The sequence below is a fragment of the Microcaecilia unicolor genome, chromosome 4, assembly GCF_901765095.1.
Source record: "Microcaecilia unicolor chromosome 4, aMicUni1.1, whole genome shotgun sequence".
Lineage (NCBI taxonomy): Eukaryota > Metazoa > Chordata > Amphibia > Gymnophiona > Siphonopidae > Microcaecilia > Microcaecilia unicolor.
In genome coordinates, this window is record NC_044034.1 from 292,325,954 (window position 1) to 292,349,137 (window position 23,184).

Here is a 23,184-nt window from a genome sequence, read left to right on the forward strand (position 1 = left end):
ATAGAGCGTCACATCAAAGAAAGCACCATCTGGATGATGCAGGCACCCTTTGATCATGGCAAATATGAGGCAAGACAGCCTGCATCTTTAGAAGAGAGCTCTCTGTCTCCCCCCACCCCCACCTCAAGCATGCAAAGTATGCCATTTGGTTAGTGCATTGTCTTGCGTAAGATTATGTGAGATGTAAATCTGGCCCTGAACACAATGGACTAGATTCAGTAAATGGTGCCCAAATTTGGGTGCAAAAAAAAAAAAATGTGTGCTGAGCACTATTCTATAAATAGCGTTCTTTGTTGGGTGCCATTTACAGAATCGTGCATAGCGCCAGGATCCACACCTAACTTTGGGTATGAGGATATACACCAGTTGAAATCTGGTGTAAATCCTCAGACATAAATTAGACATAGATCCCCTGAGTTCTATAATACTGCACACATCTTTAGTGGATGCCCCTGTCCTGCCTATGCCCCTCTATGGCCACACCCCTTTTCAGTTGTGCACAACAAATTTGTGCATGCATCTTTATAGAATAGCGCTTAACAAGATGTGCATGCAAATTCAAACGGTTGCCAGTTAATGCCATTAATTTGGACTTCATGTCAAAGATCGGCACCGTTTCCAACTGGTTCAAAATACTTCTATCAGAATTCTCCACCATCTTAAAAAATATGATCACTGACTCTTTACCTTAAAGCTTTGCAGTGGTTACCTTCCCTCACCATATCATTTACAAGATTCTTTTGCTCATCTTTAAAGCGCTTACCTCATCAGAATCTCTTTACCTTTCACGATGCCTTACTCCCTATTTCAGATGCGAACACTTAGATCTATGCAACTCAATCTTCTCACCATTCCTACTTAAAGAAACATTTTTCATGAACATGGTAGACACACCATGTTCTTATTTCAAGGTCCCAAACTATGGAATTCCTTACCATCCCATCTCAGACAGATTACTTCTCTGCCACTTTTTAAAACTGAACTTAAAATATTTCTTTTTCAAGACGTTTTTTCCTAATTTTTCCAGATGAATCTACTCATACCTGGAGAACTGTATTGCCTCCCTTTTTGTTTTTTTCATCCTCTCTTCTTTCCTATCCTTGTACTGTAGTTCCGCCTCTTTCCTTTTGTATCATGTTTGCTTTTTTTAGGCGATTCCCCCCCCCCCCCTTTTTTTTTTTTAGATTTTAGAAAGCCCAGATGGTTGTTCTGTTGGGCTGGATAGAAAATTCTCAATAAACTTGAAACTAGTTGGCTTGTTAGTCAATTAAATTGTGTCCACAACTTTGGCCACCATACATAGAATCAGGGGGAATATACCAGAAGATGAGGTCTGTTTGGTATTTGCATAAAAGTGACATTGCGAAGGACTTACAAGGAAAGTGTTATTTTTTTTGCTGTGGTCTGGAAAAGTCCCTGGCACTTACTTGCTGTAATCTAATCTAATCTCTGCTTCTAAAACCCAGCTGAAAGCAAGGTGTTTGCCACAACAGTATAATTTTTATTAGATACGGAGAATGCAAATGTAAGAATCCAGTTGCAGTGAACTTATTATGAAAAAGCATTTGTTTCTTTTCTGTCCTGTGCAGTCTGCCTCTAGCTGTGGAAGTCTGTGCTTTTATCTATTTGACATTAAGAATGACTGTAACATTGTAATAATGGAGTGTCCTAAAAATTAATCTCTCTTTTGACACAGTCGATAGCTAATGTTCGCAAAAATTTATTGTTATACTGAAAAAGATTTTTCCTTTTTTTTTTTTTTTTACAGAGCTAGAGAATAATAGGTGTATCAGTGGTTGCTGACATTGTCATGGTTATTCACTGGAATATTTTACTCCCAGAAAATTAATTTACTTGAGATTCACTTCCTGAATTTATTTTTTGTAAATGGCTTTATGTAACATAGAAAGGTCAGGCTATACAACTAACAATTATGGGTGAAATGCCAAAGGTTGTATAGCCTTTCTGTGTCTGATCTTCAAATGAATGAGTTTTCCAAAGTTTCATTATACTCAAAGGCTGCATCTGGACAATTATTTGCTTGAGATGGTAACACCTTATCCTTCATAATGGCTGGCATTCATGCTGTTTTCTAGCCCCAAACTTCTCCTAATTCATTCCTTTTTTTGTGTGTGCCTGACTGTTGAAAGAAACCAGCACAAATTGGTGGGTCAGCACCAGATCATGAGCAAATTCTTTCTAACATCTCCAAACCCATCGAATTTCATTTTATATGTGTTTCCTCAAGTATTTTGAACTCTCTCAGGTGGCAGCATATTCCTTATTTCATGTCTTTTGGTGCTAAGAATTCTTTCTTCTGAATTAGCATAACACTTAGGGGAATTAGGGGAACACTTTCATTTACTCCATCCATTGCTCTCTCCATGTGTATATGTTCCCCCACCCTCTCCAGTCCTTAATAAGACCCACTGATATGCTTGTACAGGGTGATCAGAGACCCCCAACACATTCAGCCTGTTTCCCAAGAAGATTAGTTTTACAAGCAACCGTCTTTCCTCCTGGGTTCAGCCTTAGGAAAAGGGGTAACCATGAATGAAAAATCGAGAATTAAAGGCTGATGATCAGCTCTGAAGGACCAATGGCAGTGCCCCTCCCTACCCTGCCTGGAAGACCCCGGCAACTTTGAAAAGTCAGTACCCAGCAGAGGCTCATTGCTTATTAACCCAGCAGTTCCTAGCGAGGGGTTAATCTTTGCTGGATGTTGCTGTTTGACCTTCTTTGACCTCCGCTGTGACAGCATCAGGTACATGTAAATGAGACAAAAGAACTGGTTGTGGTTGGCAGAGCTACCCTGGAACATGCTGAGCTGGCTTTTGCAGCGTTGCCGTGGAGATGCAGTTAATGCAGCGTTGAAAATACAAAATTCTTTCTCAACCCCCTCCTAGTTCCCCCCCACCCTTTCTACCTCTTCTGAAGCGTGTAATGAGATTGGCCAAGATAAAAAATAAAAAAGATTCAGTTATTTTTTTTAACAGTATGTACAAGAGGGACACTCAATCAAATTCCATTTCCAATCTACTTTCATTACCCTTTTTGGACTTTAAGAGAGAGAGAAAAAATTCCTCTTGTATCTGTTTATTGTTAATTATACACCATTAGGCTATCAAAAGTCAATCAGAATCAAGAATGAATAGTGCTTACTCATTGTTAAGTCACTCCTCAGTGATGGACTGTGGTTTATCATATTTCTTAGTAGATGATGGCCTTTGGACTGGTTTAGCATTATAATTATTTTCCCTTTTTTACTAAAAATAAAGATATAACCTCTGTGTACTGTATAGCAGTTTCAAAGTACATGAAGCCAGCAGCTCCCTCTCTGTGCTGGGAACATTGCAGGCTATGAAGCCTCTTATTGAACATAAGAATTAATCAAAGAGCAGGCTGGATTCTTAGCTCAAATGGTAAGTACTGGGGGACCATCTTGTAGAAGGTCTCCAGTTCAATTGCCAACTTGGAACTTCCACTTCCTAGAATATATAGAAGAAGGAATACTATAAAAGCAGGGTTTGCAGCCCCTTGGGGAAGGGGGGAGGGAAGTTATACTCATTACTTAGAAGTTACACCTAGATTGTGTTGGAGTTATAAATGAGGACCCATGGTCCTTCCAAAGCAGGGCCACAGAGAGACCAAGCCGGACCCAGGACAAACAATCTTGAGGGTACCTCCCTGGGTTTCCTGAGGAACCCCCATGGCCCCCACCTCTTGTGCCCCCTCAGGCCCCCTGCAACCTGGCCCCCCACCTGACAGTAGCTTACTGCTCACTCGGTCTGTCTCCTGCTGCATCCCCTCCTGCCTATGTCAGAGCTGTCAAGGGGGCCGATCCACTCAGTGGGGGATTTAGGGCCCATCCCCAGCCCACCCCAGCTCTGTTCTGCCCCGACCATTGCTCCACCCAACTCCACCAATTTTCCACCCCAGCACAGCTGATTAGTGGCCAGCGGCTACAGGAGTGGTCTCCCCATCCAGCGGCAGCAAGAAACGCCTTCATAAAATGTCATCTCCTGCTGCTGTGGGGCGTGGGATCAGCGGTAGCAGGAGATGGTGCTTTATGAAGGTGCTTCCTGTTGATGCTGGATGGGAGGCCACTCAGCAGGAGATCTCAATTTCTTGGCAAGAAATGACCTGCGAAAGAGGGAATCTCCCACTGAATGGGAGAGACTTGGCAGGTCTGCTATGTGGAAATAGGAATATTTTTCATAGGAGGTGGGATGTGGCTGGTACAGCAGACTTAATGCGATAATGCATAACCTGGCACACAGGAGCAGGAGACCAAGCCAGCCTTCTGCCTGTACCTGCCACTGAAACCTGAAGAAAGCAGCTTTTCTACTGCCGGCGTTGGACCCCACTTGGAGGTCAGGCCCGGAGGAATCTTGCCCCTCCCCTCGTCGTTCCAAAGGGAGCCAGGCTGTATGACTGCTGACTCAGGATAACCCAAGTGAGGCTGCTAGGAAGAGGAGAAATATAAAATTGGTGATAAAATTGCCAACGTGCACAAATGAAGGCTTAAAGCAGCAGATCCCAGCTTGGTCCCCAGTGAATTGGATAGAATTCTAGCTTACAAATAGGGATACAGCAGACCTATATTTCTAAAGACAATATAGGTCTGCTGTTCAGATGTGATTAAGGTACAGAATCTTCTTTGAATAAATCTTATGAAGGTTCAATTAGAGATATCACAGCACATATTTTTAAATACCTTTTGGTAGGTCTATTTTATATTGTTTAAGCTGCTCCTTGCTATAATTCCCTAGAGATCCAGGGAGATACCAGGTCATCAAAGAAGTCACAGATTATCTCACACATATTGACTCCCATTAGGTCTATGTTGGATATGATATAAGTCATTCCACACATTGCATGACTTGATTATATCCTATTTTAAGGCCAAATTTATGTGACACGGCTTGAGCATCGCTGTCCCCGCTTACCCCTTTCTCACCTCGGAACACATGGGACAACTACTACTATAAAAATAAGTATGCAAGATTCCATCTAGATTTGCAGAAGCCTTCCTGTGTCCTGGGTGGGTGACTTTTGGTGACAACAGTGGCTTCTGTTAAACTTGTCTCATGATGGAAACAACTTAAAAGTCAAGAATTTAATAGGCTGAAAGGTCTATATTTGGCTGTAAGCATTGCCAGTCGTGGCTTGAGACAATGAAAACATCTTAGATGGGTATTGGTCCAGTTTGGGACCCGCTTCCTTCCCCCCTGCTGTGCTTAAATTACAACTAAAAATGACAGATTAATCCGTCCGTTGGTACAATCCCCTGGTGACACCATGACAAATTAATCCATTGCTACACGCCACTGGGTTAATGCAATGTTAAAGCAATATGTCACAGAATACAGTGCAGCACATCATGCCAAATATGAATTCAATCAGGTGCAACAGTGGTTAAAAAAAACAAAACAACCCCCCCCCCCCCTATACCCGACTCCAAGAAGAGAGCTGCCAAAGCTAAATTTTCACTAAAGTTAGTGGTATACAGGATGGTGTTTAACAGTTAGTAATACTTAATTTCCACTCTTGTGACCCAACATCAGGCACACGTGTGTAACATACATGGATACACTGTACAGTAGGCCTGGCATAAGTCACAAAGTAAATTGCATTAACTCAACAGCTAAGAATGCATGCTTAATGTAGCATCTAGGGCAGTGTTTTCCCAAGTCCGGACGCTGGAATAACCCCTTGCCAGTCAGGTTTTCAGGATATCCATAATGAATATGCATGAAAGAGATCTGCATATAATGGAGGTAGTATATACAAATAAAGTTCATGCATATTCATTGTGGATATCCTGAAAACCTGACTGGCAAGGGGTACTCTAGCACTGGATTTGGGAAACACTGATCTAGGTTGTCAAGGTATCTGTAATGAATCTATGAGATAAATTTGCATGTGCTGCTTTCATCGTATACATCTATCTCATGCATATTTATTATGGATATTCTGAAAACCTGACTGGTTAGATGTGTCCTTAGGTTGAGAACCCCTGATCTAGAGGGAATAAGAGGGGTAAAGCTAACATGGAGGAGTAGCCTAGTGTTTAGAGCAGGGGTTCTCAACCCAAGGACACTTCCAGACAGTCAGATTTTCAGGATATCCACAATAAATATGCTTGAGATAAATTAGCATGCATGACCTACATTTGTATGCAAATCTAATCTTTTATCTGACTTTCAGTTATAGTTTTTGCAAGATCTGTCGACCAATTCCTTGCCAACAATATCTGGAGTAGTATCTTTTAAAAAGCAATGGAGAACCTTAACAGCACTGGCAGCTGCAACCCCAACCTGAAGGCCTCTGATAGTGTTTCTTGAACATCTTCGGTGAGGTTCTGCCACTGTAGAGATGTGATATAGTGTTCAGATTGAATATAGGCAAAATTGATGTGCATCTGGCAAACCATGAACCCTTTGGAGCTCCACAAATGATTTCACACTTGCCTCCTCTGTGGGTTACATGTAATATGTAATGGATGCCTTTCCAGCCCAGGCAGGGAACACAGAGTTACCTGACCAGAAGAAAGTCGGGTTATCGTATATGGATAAGTAGGGGACCCTTTGAAGAAAATGAAAGTGCCGGCATATTCACGCACCACATTGCGCTTGTGGATTTCAGGGAATCCAAAGTTCCCAAAAGACCCCTTGACAACTTATTGGAGTGTACAGCACTTGATTAAAGTGGAGCCCCGAAAGCAAGCTAGTTTCCAAGTGATGTGGCAGAGAATGACTCTGTACCTCGAACCAGTCATTGATGTGTCTCATCCTTCTGCCACTGCAAGATAGTGAATGTTAAGCGACCCATCCACACCACATGCCTTTGGGGCCTAAACCATGGCTAGCTGCAGATGAGGAGCATTTTCCCAACCACAAAATATTTTGCAACATTTTTGAAGCTTCTTATCTTTGGTCTGTCTAAGATAAAGTGGAGAAGCTGAAAAACATATAGCCATTGGGGGCTTTTATCATGTTGAAAAGGTGTATCCAGCCCCAATTTGGCAAGGGATAGGTTTTCCAAAGGTCCAATTTCAATTCTGTATCATCTAACAATGGTTTAACATTCAATGAATACAGCTTTTTCAGATCAGTAGGTAACCAAATTCCTAAATAAGGCTGCACTCTTTCTTCCCAGACAGATGGCAAATCTCCTGTCTATTTAGCATGGACTGAGGGCAACACTGGCAAAGCTCTAGATTTGGACAAATTTAGTGTAAATCCCGAGAAACTCCCGAAGCATTCCATCAGACTTAACAAGTATGGCAACAAGCTCTCTTGGAGAAGTCAGGGAACAACAAAAAGTCATGTGCATATGCCATAACTTTAATTAAATGACCATGCAGCCTAAGCCCAGGAATTGTGTCTAGTTGAATCAATACTCTAAGGAAGGATTCCAGGGAGAGAACAAATAATAGGGGTGAGAGAGGACATCCCTGCCGTGTGCCTTTACGAATTTCAAAAGTTTGAGTGCAACCTCCATTGATCAAAATCTGTGCTTATGGGAAAGATTACAAGGTTTACACTGCCTGTAAAAACCACTTTGATATTTCCACCTCACGCAATACCACAAAGAGATGTTGCCACTGTACCTGGTCAAATGCCTTGGCTACATCTAGCCCAAGCACCATGGCATGGATGTCATTTGCCTGACAGTAGACATGGCTAGAGCACTTTCCTGATGTTAAGCACTGATTGTCTGACCTTAACAAAATCAACCTGTTCTGATCCAACCAGCGTTGGAAGATAATCCACCAGCCAAGATGCTAAAACTCTTGCAAAAATTTTCATATCAACATTAAGTATAGATATTGGCTGATATGAATCTACTACATCAGGGGCTTACCTGGATTAGGAATTAATGTTATAAGTGCTACATTGGAGTATGGCGATAATGCACCTTTATTCACTACCTCTTGGTAGTATCAATTAATGGTCCTATAAGTTGATCTTGAAGTGTCTTATAAAATGTCTTACTAAAGCCATCTGTCCCTGGAGCAGAATGCTAGCATAATGATCTGATAGCTTTCTGTAATTCCTGAGCCTGAGAGGCACAGTTAAAACATTGAGTTAATTTGGGTAGGCTAGCCTCTCTTAAGAAATCTTCAGAGTCAGCAAGGAGACGTTCTCACTTGCTCGTGGCACCATGTGACTCTTCGTGGAGAAATTTTATAAAGACAGTATTTATAGGTACCTATGCATCTTCATAAAATATCTTTAAAACAGGCGCTCACAGCCTTAGCAACCTGTAATAAAATTACTCTCCACATGCATAACTCCCATTAATGCAGATTAGTACATGAGAATCCTTAGGTTGTGAGCCCTTTGGGATAGGAGTCAACTCCTGTATCTGAATATAACTCACCATGAGCTACTGGTGAAAAGGAATAAGCTCAACCTAGAACTTTTGCTATGTCTTAATGTTATAATCTAAGGCATTATCTTGAAATGCAGGTTTCTTGAAAATAATCTAGAAATTTGGTGATGCTCATGGAAGAACAGTTGACATTGATAGAAGTAGTGGTTTGGTGGGTGTCAATTGAATTCTGGTCCAAGTTCTCTAATATCATCAGAGACAACTGCAAGCCAACATAGAATATAGCATAGATAACAGGGTCCAACCATACCAAAAAGACAGAGCCTTGTTTTAAAAAGAATAACTGTATTCAGTAGCGTGTGAGGAATGTGAGCAAGAAAGAGTGGCTTTCTTGCAAGTAATCTGACTGGACCTGCCCCCAAATTCAAAATTACCAGACGGAGTTACTGAGTACTTGAGAAGAATAATAGACCAGGACAGTAAAACTTTCCCAGAGGGGACACTTTTGGACAAAGGTAAGGCCTGGGTGTGAAATGCAGGGACCACATTATTGGTGAGAAAAGCTTGTCTGGTGGAGAGGTTGTTATGCGATATTGGATACAAAAGGACCCCACCCGTCTGGTATTGGAGGAATAGTTTGCACCTCCTCAAGAGTGACACTTAAATGGAAGAATTTTTAATGACATGGGACCCCTACATTCAGGATTGCTACCTAGCACACACAGCGTATCTATTGAATGAGATGGGCATGAGAGAGGAGCAGAAGAGAAGTTCCAAGGTTTATAAGGCAAGGATTAGCTGGATCATAAAGTTGGACTGTGAGCTGAAGGAGGCTTTAGTAAAATTCCAGGGATGGTGGGAGTGGAAAGAAATAGGGATGGAGGAAAAGGGTTAGAGAGGATTATAGTGGTGACACCTTGTGTCAAGGGATGCTATACAAGTACAAGACTCCTAAAGTTGGACTTGCACACAAAGAGGTTTTGGAGAAGAGGTTGGGTATCATGAGTAATGGTTAGGGGGGTAAGACTGAGGGAGTGAAGGAGGGATTAGTAAGGTTACAAAAAGCCAGTAGGACTAAAGAATGTTTGTAATTTATTTCTAAAATGTTTTTTTTTACTATTTGGCCCAGTTTATGTTATTACTACTACTACTTACATTTCTAGAGCGCTACTAGGGTTACGCAGCACTGTAAAATTTAACAGTTTATGTTATGTTAGTTTGCACCTTGTAGACTTGGTTAAAGAACACTCCCCCCTCCCCCCATCCCCCCGAATAACTGGCAACATAGAGAAACCAATATATGTGATACACTATATACAGTGAAATAAACAGAGCCGATAGCCTCATACAAAGCTTATTCATTAACAACTTTCAACCAAAAGTATCTTTTTCAAAGTTACGAAAAATATTTGTCCTCTTTTTTCAGATATATTTCACCATTTCTCTCTCGGCTTTGTCATCAAGATGAATCCTAGAAAAGAGAATGGAGCATAGAGCAGAAAAAAGAGGCAAAAAGAGATGGAAGAGACTAGAAGAAATAAAATGAGAATTATATCCCCCTGCTCATAATCCCACAGCTTTCAGAGCTTTACTGCAGATATGAAGACTCAAAAACCTAGCATGCAGGGTGCTTCTGAATCAAAACTACCAGTTACCTGAGAGCTCTCTGCTTCATATGCCAACTCCTCTCCTCCTCTCCTAGGCAACAGTGTGAGGGGAACAGGCAGGAAGGGAATGATCCTGGTGAGGACAGAGCACAAAACAAGGTAAAAAAGAGTTCCTGTGCTCTGCTCCCTATTTCAGTTTCTCCTTGCCTGTCATTTCCCCCTATCTCCCCTCCTGTTTTCCTCTAGGCAGGAGGAGAGGAGGCAAATGCTGGAGGAGACATAGCAGAACTTAATCTAACCCTTCCCCTCCTGTCATTCCCCTCCACTGCAAGTGTTGCCTGGGAAAGTTGCCAGTTATGCAGGCATTCCAAAATAATGGGACTTTTACTGGAAATGGTAGAGAAATGGAAAGGAAATGGAAAGTAGAGAGTTGCACAGGAATTCCCATAAGAACATAAGAATAGCCATACTGGGTCAGACCAATGGTCCCTCTAGCCCAGTATTCTGTTTCCAACAGAGGCCAATCCAGGCAGAAACCCAAATAGAAGGAACATTCCATGCTACCAATCCCAGGCCAAGCAGTGGCTTCCCCATGTCTATCTCAATATCAGACTGTGGACGTTTCCTCCGGGAACTTGTCCAACCTTTTTTAAACCAGGATAACGCTAACCACTGTACCATATCCTCTGGCAATGAGTTCCAGAGCTTAACTATTTGTTGAGTGAAAAAATATTTTTCCTATCTATTTTTAAAGTATTTCCATGTAACTTCATTGAGTGTCCCCTAGTCTTTGTATTTTTTTGAAAAGAGTAAAAAATTGATTCACTTTTACCCGTTCTAGACCAGAAGTGTAGTCAAATCTTTGGTGACTCCAGAATGAGGCTTGGAATGGACAGAGAGGCAAGTGGAGTGCAAGAATGAGGCTTGGAATGTACAGAGAGAGGCAGCTGGAACATCAGACTGAGGCTTGGAACACTATTCAACCAATGAATGTTCCACACCATCACGGTTGCCAGATGGGCGGTTTTTCCCGTCCCATTGGGCGGTTTTCTGCAACCCGCCGCGGGAAACTTTTGCCCACGGCGGGTTGCGGTTTTTTTGGGCTCGTTTTTGTTGTTTCTGTGCGGGTTTTGGGGCGGTTTTTCGGCCGGCGGGGGGTGGGGCTAATGGCGTCAGAGGCGGGGTTTGTGATGTTTTGGGCGGGGTTTGCTGGCGTATTTGGCGGGGCAATGGCAGTGGGGCGGGGCTGATGACGGCGGGGGCGGGGTGATGATGGAGGGGTGGGGCTGATGACGGCGGGGGCGGGGGTGATGACCGAAGGGGCGGGGTTGATGACGGCGAGGGTGGGGTGTGTGCGGTTTTTGGGCGGGTTTTTGACGGTTTTGTGTGAGAATTTTTTTTTTATTTGGCAACCCTGCACACCATGAAAGGCTGTTGGAGTTGGGAGGGAATAGAGGGCTGAGAGCAAGTAATAATAACGTTGACTCCTGCGGTACAGGAGTGGATGGAGGAGGTTAATTGTGGGATGGGCACGGATGGAATGGATCTTAGCGGGTATGGTGGGTATGGTTAGATTCCATTGGGGATGGGCAGGAATAGGTGAAATTTCTATCCTCATGCAACTCTCTATTCTAAAGTTCCATAGAAACTAGTAAGGCCCAGTGTTATGCAGGAAACTTGGTGAGGGTGCCAGCTGAAAACAATGGCCCTGAACGACATAACTGTGACACCCTATTGTTGCTGACATTGCCAGCAACTGAAATAAAACTCCCCACTATGTAGGCATGCACTAAAAATAAAAAATACAAAGCTCTATAAGACTCTTATCAAGAGGTGACATCACTAAACATTAGGATATGATTGCCTTTGAAATCAACCTCTGGAAACACCCATGGTCTTGATGAATTGTTTAATACACAGTATTATTGGGGAGTGGAGGAGTAGCCCAATGATTAAAGCAGCAGGCTGGGAGCCGGAAGGCCCAGGCTCAAGTTCCACAGCATCACCTTGTGGCCTTAGGCAAGTCGCTCAACCCCCCCCCCCCCCCCCAAGATGGCCAGGGACAGCACTGGCAACATACCCAAGGACTGCCATGGAAACCATCATCTTGTGGCAGCCCCCTGTTAAAAATGTGATTTTTAACCATTAACCTAAGCAGATTTGAACTGTAAGTTACATGGCAACTTTGCACAGGCAATGTAAGAGTCTCTACAGTGAATTTTATCTCTAGTGCTCCATTTTAAGTTTATGTACACAGCTACAGCATCTGGGGATTATTGCAACTCTGAGATAGCATTTGTTTTAGATTTTGTTTTTTCCACTACAACAATTTACAAAAAAAAAAAAAATAGAAAGCTCACACAAGCATTTCAAAGTATTAAGCCAGCGAAATGGAACATCTTCAAGATATTAACAGCCTCTGTTCCAACCCCATTTCTGGGGACTGGATTCTGGCTAGCAGGTAGCAATGGTGGAGGTCTGACCAAATCCCTTCATAACCTCTTTTGTTTCCTCATACCCTATGTCTCTGTCACAACACTCTGCTCCTCACAGGCTAACAGTCTTGTGGTTCCTTCCCTCCATGATATAACTGGTAATTTCTTTCACTCCCAAATTTTTAGTGTTGTGGGCCCTACCTTCTGGAATGCTCTCCCTTCCCTGCTTTGGTTAGAGACATTTATTGTTAGGTTCAATCTGGTTTAAAAACCCATTTTTCCAACAGGCCTATCCCTCGTAGTCCTTTGCCTTTATACCCGATGGTGGATGTTGGGGACTTATGTACCTTCTGTCCTTTCCTCTTTGATTTCTTGATTGTGATTCCCTTTGTTATTTGGATTATATATTGTAAACTGCTTAGAAAATACTTTGATGGGCGGTATATTAAATTTCAATAAACTTGAACTTCTTCATATCTGTTCTAGCAGGAAGTGATTACTCAGGAAATGCCTATGCCCATGGACCGTACTCCAGCTATGGCGAAGCCTGGCGGTTCCCCAACTCCAGCCTGCTGAGTAAGTGACCTTTGCATGTGATTTCATTTCAAGAGGGGGGATGGGAAGGGACAGAGTCCAGAGTAAGTATGGATAATTACTAAAGGAGCAAGTTTGCCAAATGTGGAGCCCTCTAGAAAATCATTCACCCAAATTTTAGCAAATGACACACATAGCTACAATGGCGTAAGCTCAGTTGAGTTTCCTTCCTTGACCCTCCCTCTCCCACAGCTAAAAGGAGGAGCATGTTTTAAAATGTTTTAGAACTCACATGTTTTGCAAAACTTCATATGTTTCTAAAAATTCTAGAGCACTAATTTAACTCTACTGGAGACACCATCCTTCTCCCACTTTCCAGGAAGTCTGGCTTTCAGGGTATTCACAATGAATAACCCTGACATATATTAGAATAGCTGGGCCCCAGTAACAGACTGATTTCAATAGATTTATCATCTCACCCCTTAACTGAGAGGAGGTACTACTTCTAGGAGTCAGATTTTCCAAATAAGGGCAATCATTTGGCCACCTGACTCTTACTGCTTGAGATCAGAGACTCCTTTTAGAGGAAGACAGTCACTAGGAGAGGGCTGAGTGGAGATCACTCTTTCCTTCATCACTCTCAGACCCTTGGGATGAATCGGGGTACCAGAAAGGGGGAGCAGAGGAATGAAGAAAGGAAGGATGGGATGGGGTAATCCAACCTGACTCTACCCAAACCTCTCCACAGTTAAGTGGCAAGGCTTTGGAGGGGGGGGGGGGGGTTGTTTAAAAATGTTTTAAAAATGGGGAGGAGGTGTCAGGACCTCAGGACCAACAGGAAGTTGGGTCTCCCCAGAAGAAGGTGTCCAGGGGAACCTCAGATTCGAGCTGAAGAGCCCTTTAATTTACTGCTGCCATTGACACACAAAGTGACAATTTTTTTCCCCTGACAGCTCTCGAGCTGTATTATTTTTTTCTTCAAAAACAGACCTACAAAATCTTTTCTGTGCACTTGTTTTTTTTGCATTTTTCTTTACATTAAAGAGATGCTTTGCATGATTTGGCATTGCAGCAGCTCATTACTGCAATGTTTACATAAACATTTGACTACTGTGAGTGTACTTGTGCAAAGTGGCTTTACAAAAGTGCACTTTATGCAAAAAAGAGGACAAAATGCCTGAACTTTGTCATTTTTGCATATCTCCAAGTGTCTTACATTCTTTTTCTTGCAAAGTGCTCTTTGTGAAGTAACTTTGAACTTTAGTACACAGGGCCCCCCTGTATGACTTCATCAGTTTCCACGTTGTGCTTTTTAGTGCTCAGTTCGGTCTTCCAGACCTGTTCGTAGTCCTCGAGGCTCAAGTCTCAGCCTGCTTGTCTAACATTACTGCCTGGATATCCTACTGCTACCTGAAACTGAACATGATCCAAACTGAAGCTTCTCTTTCCCCCTAAACCCACTTCACCCTCTTTCTCCATTCTTTATTTCTGTGGATAACACTCTCATCCAGTGGCGTAGCTAGGGTAGTTGACACCCGGGGACGGTCATTTTTTAACACCCCCCCCCCCCCAAATCCAGTACTAGGCATACCGAGAATACAAAACACTCAGGACCTATAGCGCAATTCTACCATACCATAAGCAGTCATTTCTACGAGTCACACAAGCATCTTAAACGCTACAGTGAGCACTAGAACATCAATTCACCTATTGTAAAATGAAAACAGACAGATTAGTACAGATCGTCGATCCTGCACAGTCAATGCCAACCGAAAGCCATGTCTTTTTCACAAACACAGATACACCCTAATCCACTATAGAATAAGTAATCATAAACTTTCTATTTAGACAAAAATTAAACTGAACTCCCGATGCCAGACTCTGCATACAATGCAACACCACAGAAACAGAAAATGGCCCCTAGTACTGTGCAAAATATAAAGACAGTGGATGTAAATTTGAAAAAACTAACAAATCCGATCACCACTTTACAAATTAACAATAGAAATAAAACAAATATAGTAAATAAAATACCATTTTATTGGACTAATACATTAGCTTTCAGAGGCCAAAACCTCCTTCCTCAGGTCAATACAGTATAGTGCTGTTATAGTATCCTATCCTGACCTGAGGAAGGGGGTTTTGTTCTCTGAAAGTTAAGTCAAAATGTATTAAAAATTAGTCCAATAAAATGATTACCTTATTTATATGTTCTATTTATAAACATTTATTAACACATAAACACAGATACAATACTATACCCTAAAGCAAAAAAAATATATATATATATATTTTATTTACAGTTTGTTGTCTCTGGTTTCTGCTTTCCTCATCTTCTTTTCAATGTCTTCCTTCCATCCAGCATCTGTCTTTGCTCTTTCTCTGAAATCCAGTGTCTGCCCTCTCTCTCTGCCCCTTCGATCCACCATCTGCCCTCTTTCTCTCTCCCCCTTCCACCCACCATCTCCCCTTTCTCTCTGCCCCTTCGATCCATCTGCCCTCCCTCTCCCATCCATCCAGGGTCTGCCCTCCCTCACGCTCCCCCTCCTTCCATCCGGGGTCTGTCCCCTCTCTCTGCCCCCCTCTTTTCAGCCCCCTCTTTCCACCTGCACCTAGTTCCTGCCCACATCTCCCACATGCCACCCTTTTCAGCCCCACTATCCCACCAGTCCCCAGCCCTTTTCTCCCATCAGTCCTGGGCTTCAGCCCCCAGCCACTTTCCCTGTCCCCTTTTCAGCCCTAGTTTCAACCCCAGCCCTTTTCTTCCTCACCAGTCCCGAGCTTCAACCCCAGCCAGTTCTCCCTGTCCCCTTTAAAGCCCCCAGTCCCCACAGTTTCAGCCCCTGCCCCTTTTCAGCCCCCAGTTCCAGACCCCTTCTCCCATGAGCACTTCCCTCCCAAGTCCCCCTTATCCCCTCTGAGCACCCCCACCCCTCCCCAATCCCCCCTCTAAGCACCCCCCACCCTCCCCAATCCCCTTCTCACCTCTGAGCATCCCTCCTCTGACCTCCCCCACCCCTCCCCAATCCCCTTCTCACCTCTGAGTACCCTTCTGAGCTCCCCCACCCTCCCCAATCCCCTCTGAGCACCCCCACCCCTCCCCAATCCCCATTCTCCCCTCTGAGTACCCCTCCAATCCCCTTCTCCCCTCTGAGTACCCTTCTGAGCTCCCCCACCCTCCCCAATCCCCTCTGAGCACCCCCACCCCTCCCCAATCCCCATTCTCCCCTCTGAGCACCCCCACCCTCTCCAGTCCCCTTCTCCCCTCTGAGCACCCCTCCTCTGAACTCCCCCACCCCCTCTCCAATCTCCCCTCTGAGCTCCCCCCCTGACCCAGTCCCGTCCCCCCTCCATTGAGAGCCACAGAGCCCTCTTCTTCTGCCACCGCCTGCCTTTTTTTTTTTTTTTTTAATCCGTGCAGCCACGCAGGCAGCGCTTCGTGTCTGCCCTGCGTGTGCTGTGAAAGAAGTAAATCGCCAGCGCTGGCTTCGGGCCTTCCCTCGATGTCCCACCCTCTTGTGAGGTAACTTCCTATTTCCTCGAGGGCGGGACATCAAGGGAAGGCCCGAAGCCAGTGCTGGCGATTTACTTCTTTCACAGCACACGCAGGGCAGACGCAAAGCGCTGCCTGCGTGGCTGCACGGATTTTTTTTAAAAAAGAGAAAAAGGCAGGCGGTGGCAGGAGAAGCGACGCGACAGAGCACCCCCCCTACCCGCGGACACCCGGGGCGGACCGCCCCTACCGCCCCGCCCTTGCTACGCCACTGCTCTCATCCTCCCTGTATCCTCTGCTTGTAACCTTGGAGTCATCTTTGACTCCTCTCTCTTCCTCTGCACATATCCAACTAATTGCTAATCCTGCCATTTCTTTCTCCAAAATGTACCCCCCCCCCCATCTGAACACTCTACCAAAACCCTTACCCACACACTCTTCATCTCCCATTTAGATTATTGCAACTTAATTCTCAGAGGTGTCCCACTAAACCATCTCTTGCCCGTTCAATTTGTTCAAAATTCTGCTGCACAATTTATCTTCTGCCAGAGTCACTACACCCACATAACCTCTCTCTTCATGTCCCTTCATTTGCTCCCTATCTGTCCCTGTAAACAGTTTAAACTACTAACTTACAAGTGCATTCATTCTGCAGCTCCTCAGTATCTCTCCTATCTTTTCTCTCCCTCTACCCCTCCTCAGGAACTCCGTTCATCTGTTAAGTCACTATTGTCTGTACCCTTCTCCTCTACCACTTACTCCAGACTCTGGGGCCCTTTTATGAAGCCATGCAAGCGTCTACACGTGCCCAACTCGTGCCACTTTGGAGTTACCGCCCGGCTACAGCATGACTCTTGCAGTAATTTGGCGCGCGTCCGATACACACGTCCCAAAAATAATTTTTATTTTCTGGCACGTATCCGCTACACGTGCCAAGTGGCATTTGGTGCACGTAGGTTATTACTGCCCGGTTAACACGTGAGACCTTACCACTAAGGCAATGGCTGGTGGTAAGGTCTCAGACCCAAAACGGACATGCGCCAATATTTATTTTGCCACACGTCCATTTTCGGCAAAACTTTAAAAAGCATTTTTTGCAGGAATGCTGAAAATGGATCTGCGCACACCCAAAACACACGCCTACACTACTGCAGGCCATTTTTCAGCGCAACTTAGTAAAGGAACCCTCTATTCCTTTTACCTTGCTGTGCCGTATATTTGGAATAGACTTCCTGAGTCAGTATGTCATGCTCTCTCTCTGGTCCTATTCAGATCCACATTAAAAGCCCACCTTTTTGAGGTTGCTTTTAAATCTTAACCCCTCATTCTCTTGTTCAATACCCATGTCATTATCTTTTGGTTGTTCCAAATTTTATTTTATTAAAGATAAGAACAACAGGCTGAAATACAGAACTCACTGTATGCAATGAAGAAAGCATATCTTTGTCAGGACCCCACACCCCATACTAAATGAAATTCCTTACAACCTTATTTCTCCAGTTTGTCTGTTTTGAATAGATAATAAACTCTGACAAGTAAGGACTGTCTCTTGCATGTTTTTGTACTATGCTGTGTATGTCTAGTAGTGTTTGGAAATGATTAGAGGTAGGAGTAGTTAAGCAATGAGGCAGTTCAGCCCTTATTTCATTTCTTGCAGTGCATTAGAAACATTTTAAATGCATTCCAGGATGGTTGAAAGCAGCTCACATCGCAGTTTGAAGCCAGTTTCTAAACTCAATTGGAAGTGAATTAAGTAAGATTAAAGCACATGCCTAGGGCCCAAATGTTTTGGAGGTCCTCTCAGATTTGCTAATTCAATGGCTCCCAAAGCATATTTATTTCTCCATTTGGCTGCAAGAGTCATCAAGCAGTGCTTTTTACCTGCTGCTTCCTCCTATGCTGGTTTCCCTCTGCAGTCAATACCTCATGGGACCCCATTTGTAGAAGTTTTAAAATGTATATTATTATGGGAGGCTCATTGTGCTTTTTTTGCCTAGAGCCCCCATGTAAGAGTCCTAGAAACCAGTGCCTAGAATTTTGTCCCACTGACAAAGATGAACTTCTGATTGTATAGAATTTGACCAGATTGTAAGGTGGTCTTGCAGAGCTTTGTGTGAGGATTGTATGGATAGATGAAACTGGATGTATCAGTGACACACCACAGCTTGAAAAAGATCAAGGATAAATTTACCTAGTGAGTAAGTTGGTGGCCCAATGGCCAGAGAGAGGAACCTGGTATTAAATTTCACAGGTCAGGTCCTCCTTTTCCCAGATTGGCTGAGGATGGAGGTACTGAGAAAGCACCATTTGTAGCCTCTGCGCTGGGAGCAGAGGTAAGACGACTGAGTCATTGTACAATAGTGGCACCTAGTGACAATTTAGGGACCTTAAGTGGTTTCAAGGTTTTGAAAGAACCTTGGTATGTGTCACCTGATTAAGGATTTTCATTACAATTAGTAGACTAAAGTATGTTAGAAGGGGATATAAAATACTTATGAATGAAGGCTCATGGTACCAGATCCCCAACCTTGGTTCCAACTGAGCTGAAAGCCCAAAGAAGCAAGAGAGAACTGCTAATTCAAAAAATGGTGAGATGTACTTCAGAGCAGCTGAAACCAGCCATAGTAATTACATAAATCAGTTTGCACCTAAACTAAAAAAAAAAATCATTATAATTCCCCTGTCTCCTCCCAGTTCTTTCTTTCTTTTTTTTTTTTTTGTTCCAAAGCAGACACACTTTGAAAGGTTTTTGAAGGCCTCTCTTAATGAACCAGATTTGTGAGTACGAATTTGAGCAATGTAGGGTGCTGGGGGACACTGCTATACTGACCCCTCTCAGAATCCCATGAAGGCATTACACAAGACAGGGTCCAGGTAAAACATACACATGGGTCACCTGTTTTCAAGAAAGAACAATTTGTCAAAAGAAAAAACTAGGGAGAAAATGGTTTATGCCATTGATTGCAACATGTTTTCTAAAGACTTTGGGGGGGGGGGGGGGGGGTCAATATTCAAAGTAATTTAATCAGCCAGAAGTGGCTCCTGACTGGTTAAATCACTTGTTTTGGGCTATCCACTGATATTCAGTGGCACTTAACTGGTTGGTACCACTGAATATCACCACACACCGCTATACTCAATGCTAGCTATTTTATGCGCAGTCCGAGAGCAGAGTTGGCACTTATGTGGGTGTTAATATTCAGTACTTAACCGCATAAGCATCACTTAATTGGTCCTATTTAATTACTAAACTTAGGCGACATAATCCTAGATGTCCACTGCCAGTACCCAGACATAGCCTAGCATTGAATATCTGGAAACAACACCGGAGGCGGCTAAAAAACGCTCGCCGCCACTGGCTGAATATCGCCCCCTATGTAAAAATATCATGAAATATATTCACACAAAAAAGAAAAGAAAGGACACCTAGGTACAAGAAGAAAGGAGGGGACAGATAGGCAGCTCTGCAGCTGTCAAACCAGCAAAATCCTCTTCTTCCACCATGATGCTGATGTGAAAAGCAGAACATTAGAAATGTGTGTTGAGCTTCAGCACCATTTCCTAACAAAGAAAAGCTTCAGTGCACTTTTCCTAATGCATGCATTAAAAAAAATCATTGCGGTAAACAAATCTAGACAAGCATCAAAATGTACAATTTATTGTATTTGGCCTACAACATTAGTTTGAGCTGCTAGTAACATTTCTGGATACACAGATGAATTAAAATCAGAGCTAACAATGTGTGTCTTAAACATATAAAAGAATGATAGACAAGGATGTTACTAAGAAACTGGACAAACAACACTTTCAATTAAAAGGGAAGACAAAATGAGCAGGGTCGCACCTTGGTTAATCTTTCATGAGTCCATTTGCAAGATTATTAATTTATTAGCTGACAGTGTCCTAGCATGTTGCAGATGCCATTAAGAGTAGTTAGGATAATATTTCCATCCAGTGATTTCTGTTGTTATTCAATTCTCAGGTTCTCCGTTCTACTACAGCTCCACCTCAAGAGCCACTGCACCTCCTACTGCAGCTGCAGCCTATGATCACCTGTAGTTACCAGGGAAACTATGGGAGCAACTACAGAGAACAAGGGGGAAGTTAAAGTCAGGCTGAGACAGGCCTGTGGAATTTTAAACAAAGGAATCTTTATTTATTACACACCATTTAAAACAAAGTCACTGCGTGAAATGATAAACATGATGATCTTGGTAATGGCGACAATGTCCTGGGAGACTACTAAAACAAGAGAAACTTTATTTTAAACTTTATGGAGCCAAAACACACACCTGTAGTACTTCCACAGCAGTCAAAAATGAGACTCAACATTCAACGACCTGATAATGCTGATATTTATCAGGATAGGAATGGACTTCTCACAAATGGTCTTTTGACTTGGAAGGCAGCACATAATGTAAACAGTCAGGCCTACCTTTTTCAGTGGAATGCATAGACTGATTCTACCAGCTTCTTCTCATCATCAAAACAGTTTTATCAATTTTTTAAAGTTAAGACTGAAAAAACATTGAAAGATATTTGGGAAAGGTTAATGAAATTCTTCATTTCCATGATGTAATCAAAGAAAGGTAGCCAAGTCTCCTACTTTTGGAGGGAGAGCCAAATATTTTAGCCCCCTTATACAATGTATTACTTTGCAATGGAACTTTTAGACGTGGCTCTCAAACACCCACCTCACATGCTAAAAATGCTTTTCAAAATTGCTTTTGATGGTTGGCTGCCTTACCTCAGAATTTTCTCTTTTGTTTTAAGCCCATGGTGTTAACCAAGGGCCAACTGGACTTAAGGCTAGGCCTGACTAACATAACCTAGGCAATAATTCATGTTGGATTTCCCATCTGACCATATAGTGAATTAGTTCTCATCCTTTTCTGTTGTCAAGCAGAACCCTTCTTCCTGGGATTGGCAAGGCAGATGCATGTCTCTTGTTGGAGGACTTGCCTATGATGTGCTCCATTAGCCAGTGGCTGAGAAGGATGCACTGTTTCCAGGAAACTCATTCATTGCATTTCTAAAACACCAGAGACCCCCCTTGGGGAATCAGGTATTTTGCCTGTAATTTGTCTCCTGCACCTCTGTTTCTGACTCACTATAAAGATCTGTGTTGTTTTGAAGAGCATATGGTTACAAGTGTGACCTTCTCTAGAGTAACTTGAAATGACCAGCTGTGGTGACAACCAAACCAAGCGTATCTAAAAGTGTGAGCTATTGTATATAGGTCCAATCAGGTTTCATAGAGCTTGTGTATGTGTATACACAAATACATATATTAATTATATAAATATTGTAAAGGAATTAGGGAGGGGAAGTTGATCCAATCACTCCCAGTGATTATGCGGGGACATATGAAGGAACTTTTTTTCCCACAATGTTGAATTGTCTCCACTTCCTTTTCAGTGCTTTTAAAGAATGTGAAACCTGCAATAAAACAATCTTGGGGTTTTAAATGTTTTGAAAATTCAGATTTATATGAAATCAAATTTTCTTTCTGTCCTTAAAATCCAACACTTATGCAGTGCTTCAATCACTATACCAGAAAAATCTTTATATCCAGAGCAATTTTACCAGGACTTGAAGGGAGGTGGAATGGAGTAACAGAGTTTGGCAAAGCTGTTCTTTCATGCACATGGATCAGAGTAGGGTTATAAACCATTTATCTAAGAAGAGCAAGATTAAGAAGTCCATAGATATGATGATCAGCCTGACTGATGATGTGATCAATCAACTGGTGTTCAGATTAGCATGAACAAATGAGTCCACTCAAAAAAGTGGAAAAAAAAACCCATGACGTATGACAAGTTGAACTTCTATAGAGGTATTCTGATTTTTTATATTTTAAATATATTTTGTGTTTAAATTAGTTGTTTACTTTTAAATGATAGATTTCATTCATTAATAGTGATCATAGGGCTTCCTATGGGCCATGAATCCATTACAAGACCCAACCATTTCTATAACTCTCCATCATCTGCTCTCAAAAATGTTTTAATCCCTCAAAAATGTAATCAAACACAATTATGAATTAACTCAAAGAAATATTATTCAGTCACCCAATTTAAAACTCCCAAAATAGACCAACTGACCACTTATCTGAATCAGCGCTGAAACAGAGTAACATGTTGTCACTCAATGCCCACAATCATAAGGTAACTGCTGTCTTAAGAGTACTTTCCCAATGTAGTCTTAAAACAATGGCATTTCGGCAGCTTTCTGTCTTCTTCCAGAGTTAGCCTTCTTCACAACATGGTCAACTAACAAACTTCAGTTCAAGGATGACTGTGTTGATGTTTGTGGAGCTGTGGTGTTGGTGGGGAAGTTTGGCAGGCAGCACCAGTTCATGGCATTTCTAAATTATGGGTACCTTATGAGGTTGTTCCTGGAGAAGTCTTTTCGAATACTCACTCTACGATCAGAAATGGCAGATATTTCAATGGCAAAAGATGTGTTGTAACTATAGAAAGTAATGATGTTAACAAGAAGAAAAACCCATTCTTTGATTACCCATGTTGACAATTCAAGCTGAGAAAGACTCATGAAGTAATCTTAGGAGACTATGAAGTCTGGATGGATCATAAGGCAGACTTTAAGGCTTCCTTGCTCTTATTAGCTATTATATTTATCACTTTCATACTCTGAGAGGCCCATAATTTTAGAAGCACATGCAAACACGAATACCAACATACATAAAATGTAAAATCCCATTTTAGAAAGGTTGATATTATCTGTGTATGTCCTATCCACGTTTAGTCATAAA

At 42.6% G+C, this 23,184-nt stretch overlaps 1 protein-coding gene across 8 annotated transcripts in view; it reads left to right on the forward strand.

Annotated features, from left to right (window-relative positions):
- The window catches only part of PAX8 (paired box 8), a 144,163-nt gene extending 121,988 nt beyond the window's left edge, over positions 1 to 22,175 (forward strand). For 4 of the 8 annotated variants that reach the window (XM_030201694.1, XM_030201699.1, XM_030201695.1 and 1 more), the window contains 2 exons: positions 12,869 to 12,958; positions 20,392 to 22,175. In XM_030201694.1, coding sequence (XP_030057554.1) covers positions 12,869 to 12,958; positions 20,392 to 20,468 — 167 coding nt within the window. In that variant the 3' untranslated portion in view covers positions 20,469 to 22,175. The remainder of the gene's footprint in view (positions 1 to 12,868; positions 12,959 to 20,391) is intronic. The other 4 variants (XM_030201696.1, XM_030201700.1, XM_030201697.1 and 1 more) reach the window with 1 other exon arrangement.
- The last annotated feature ends 1,009 nt before the right edge of the window (positions 22,176 to 23,184 follow it).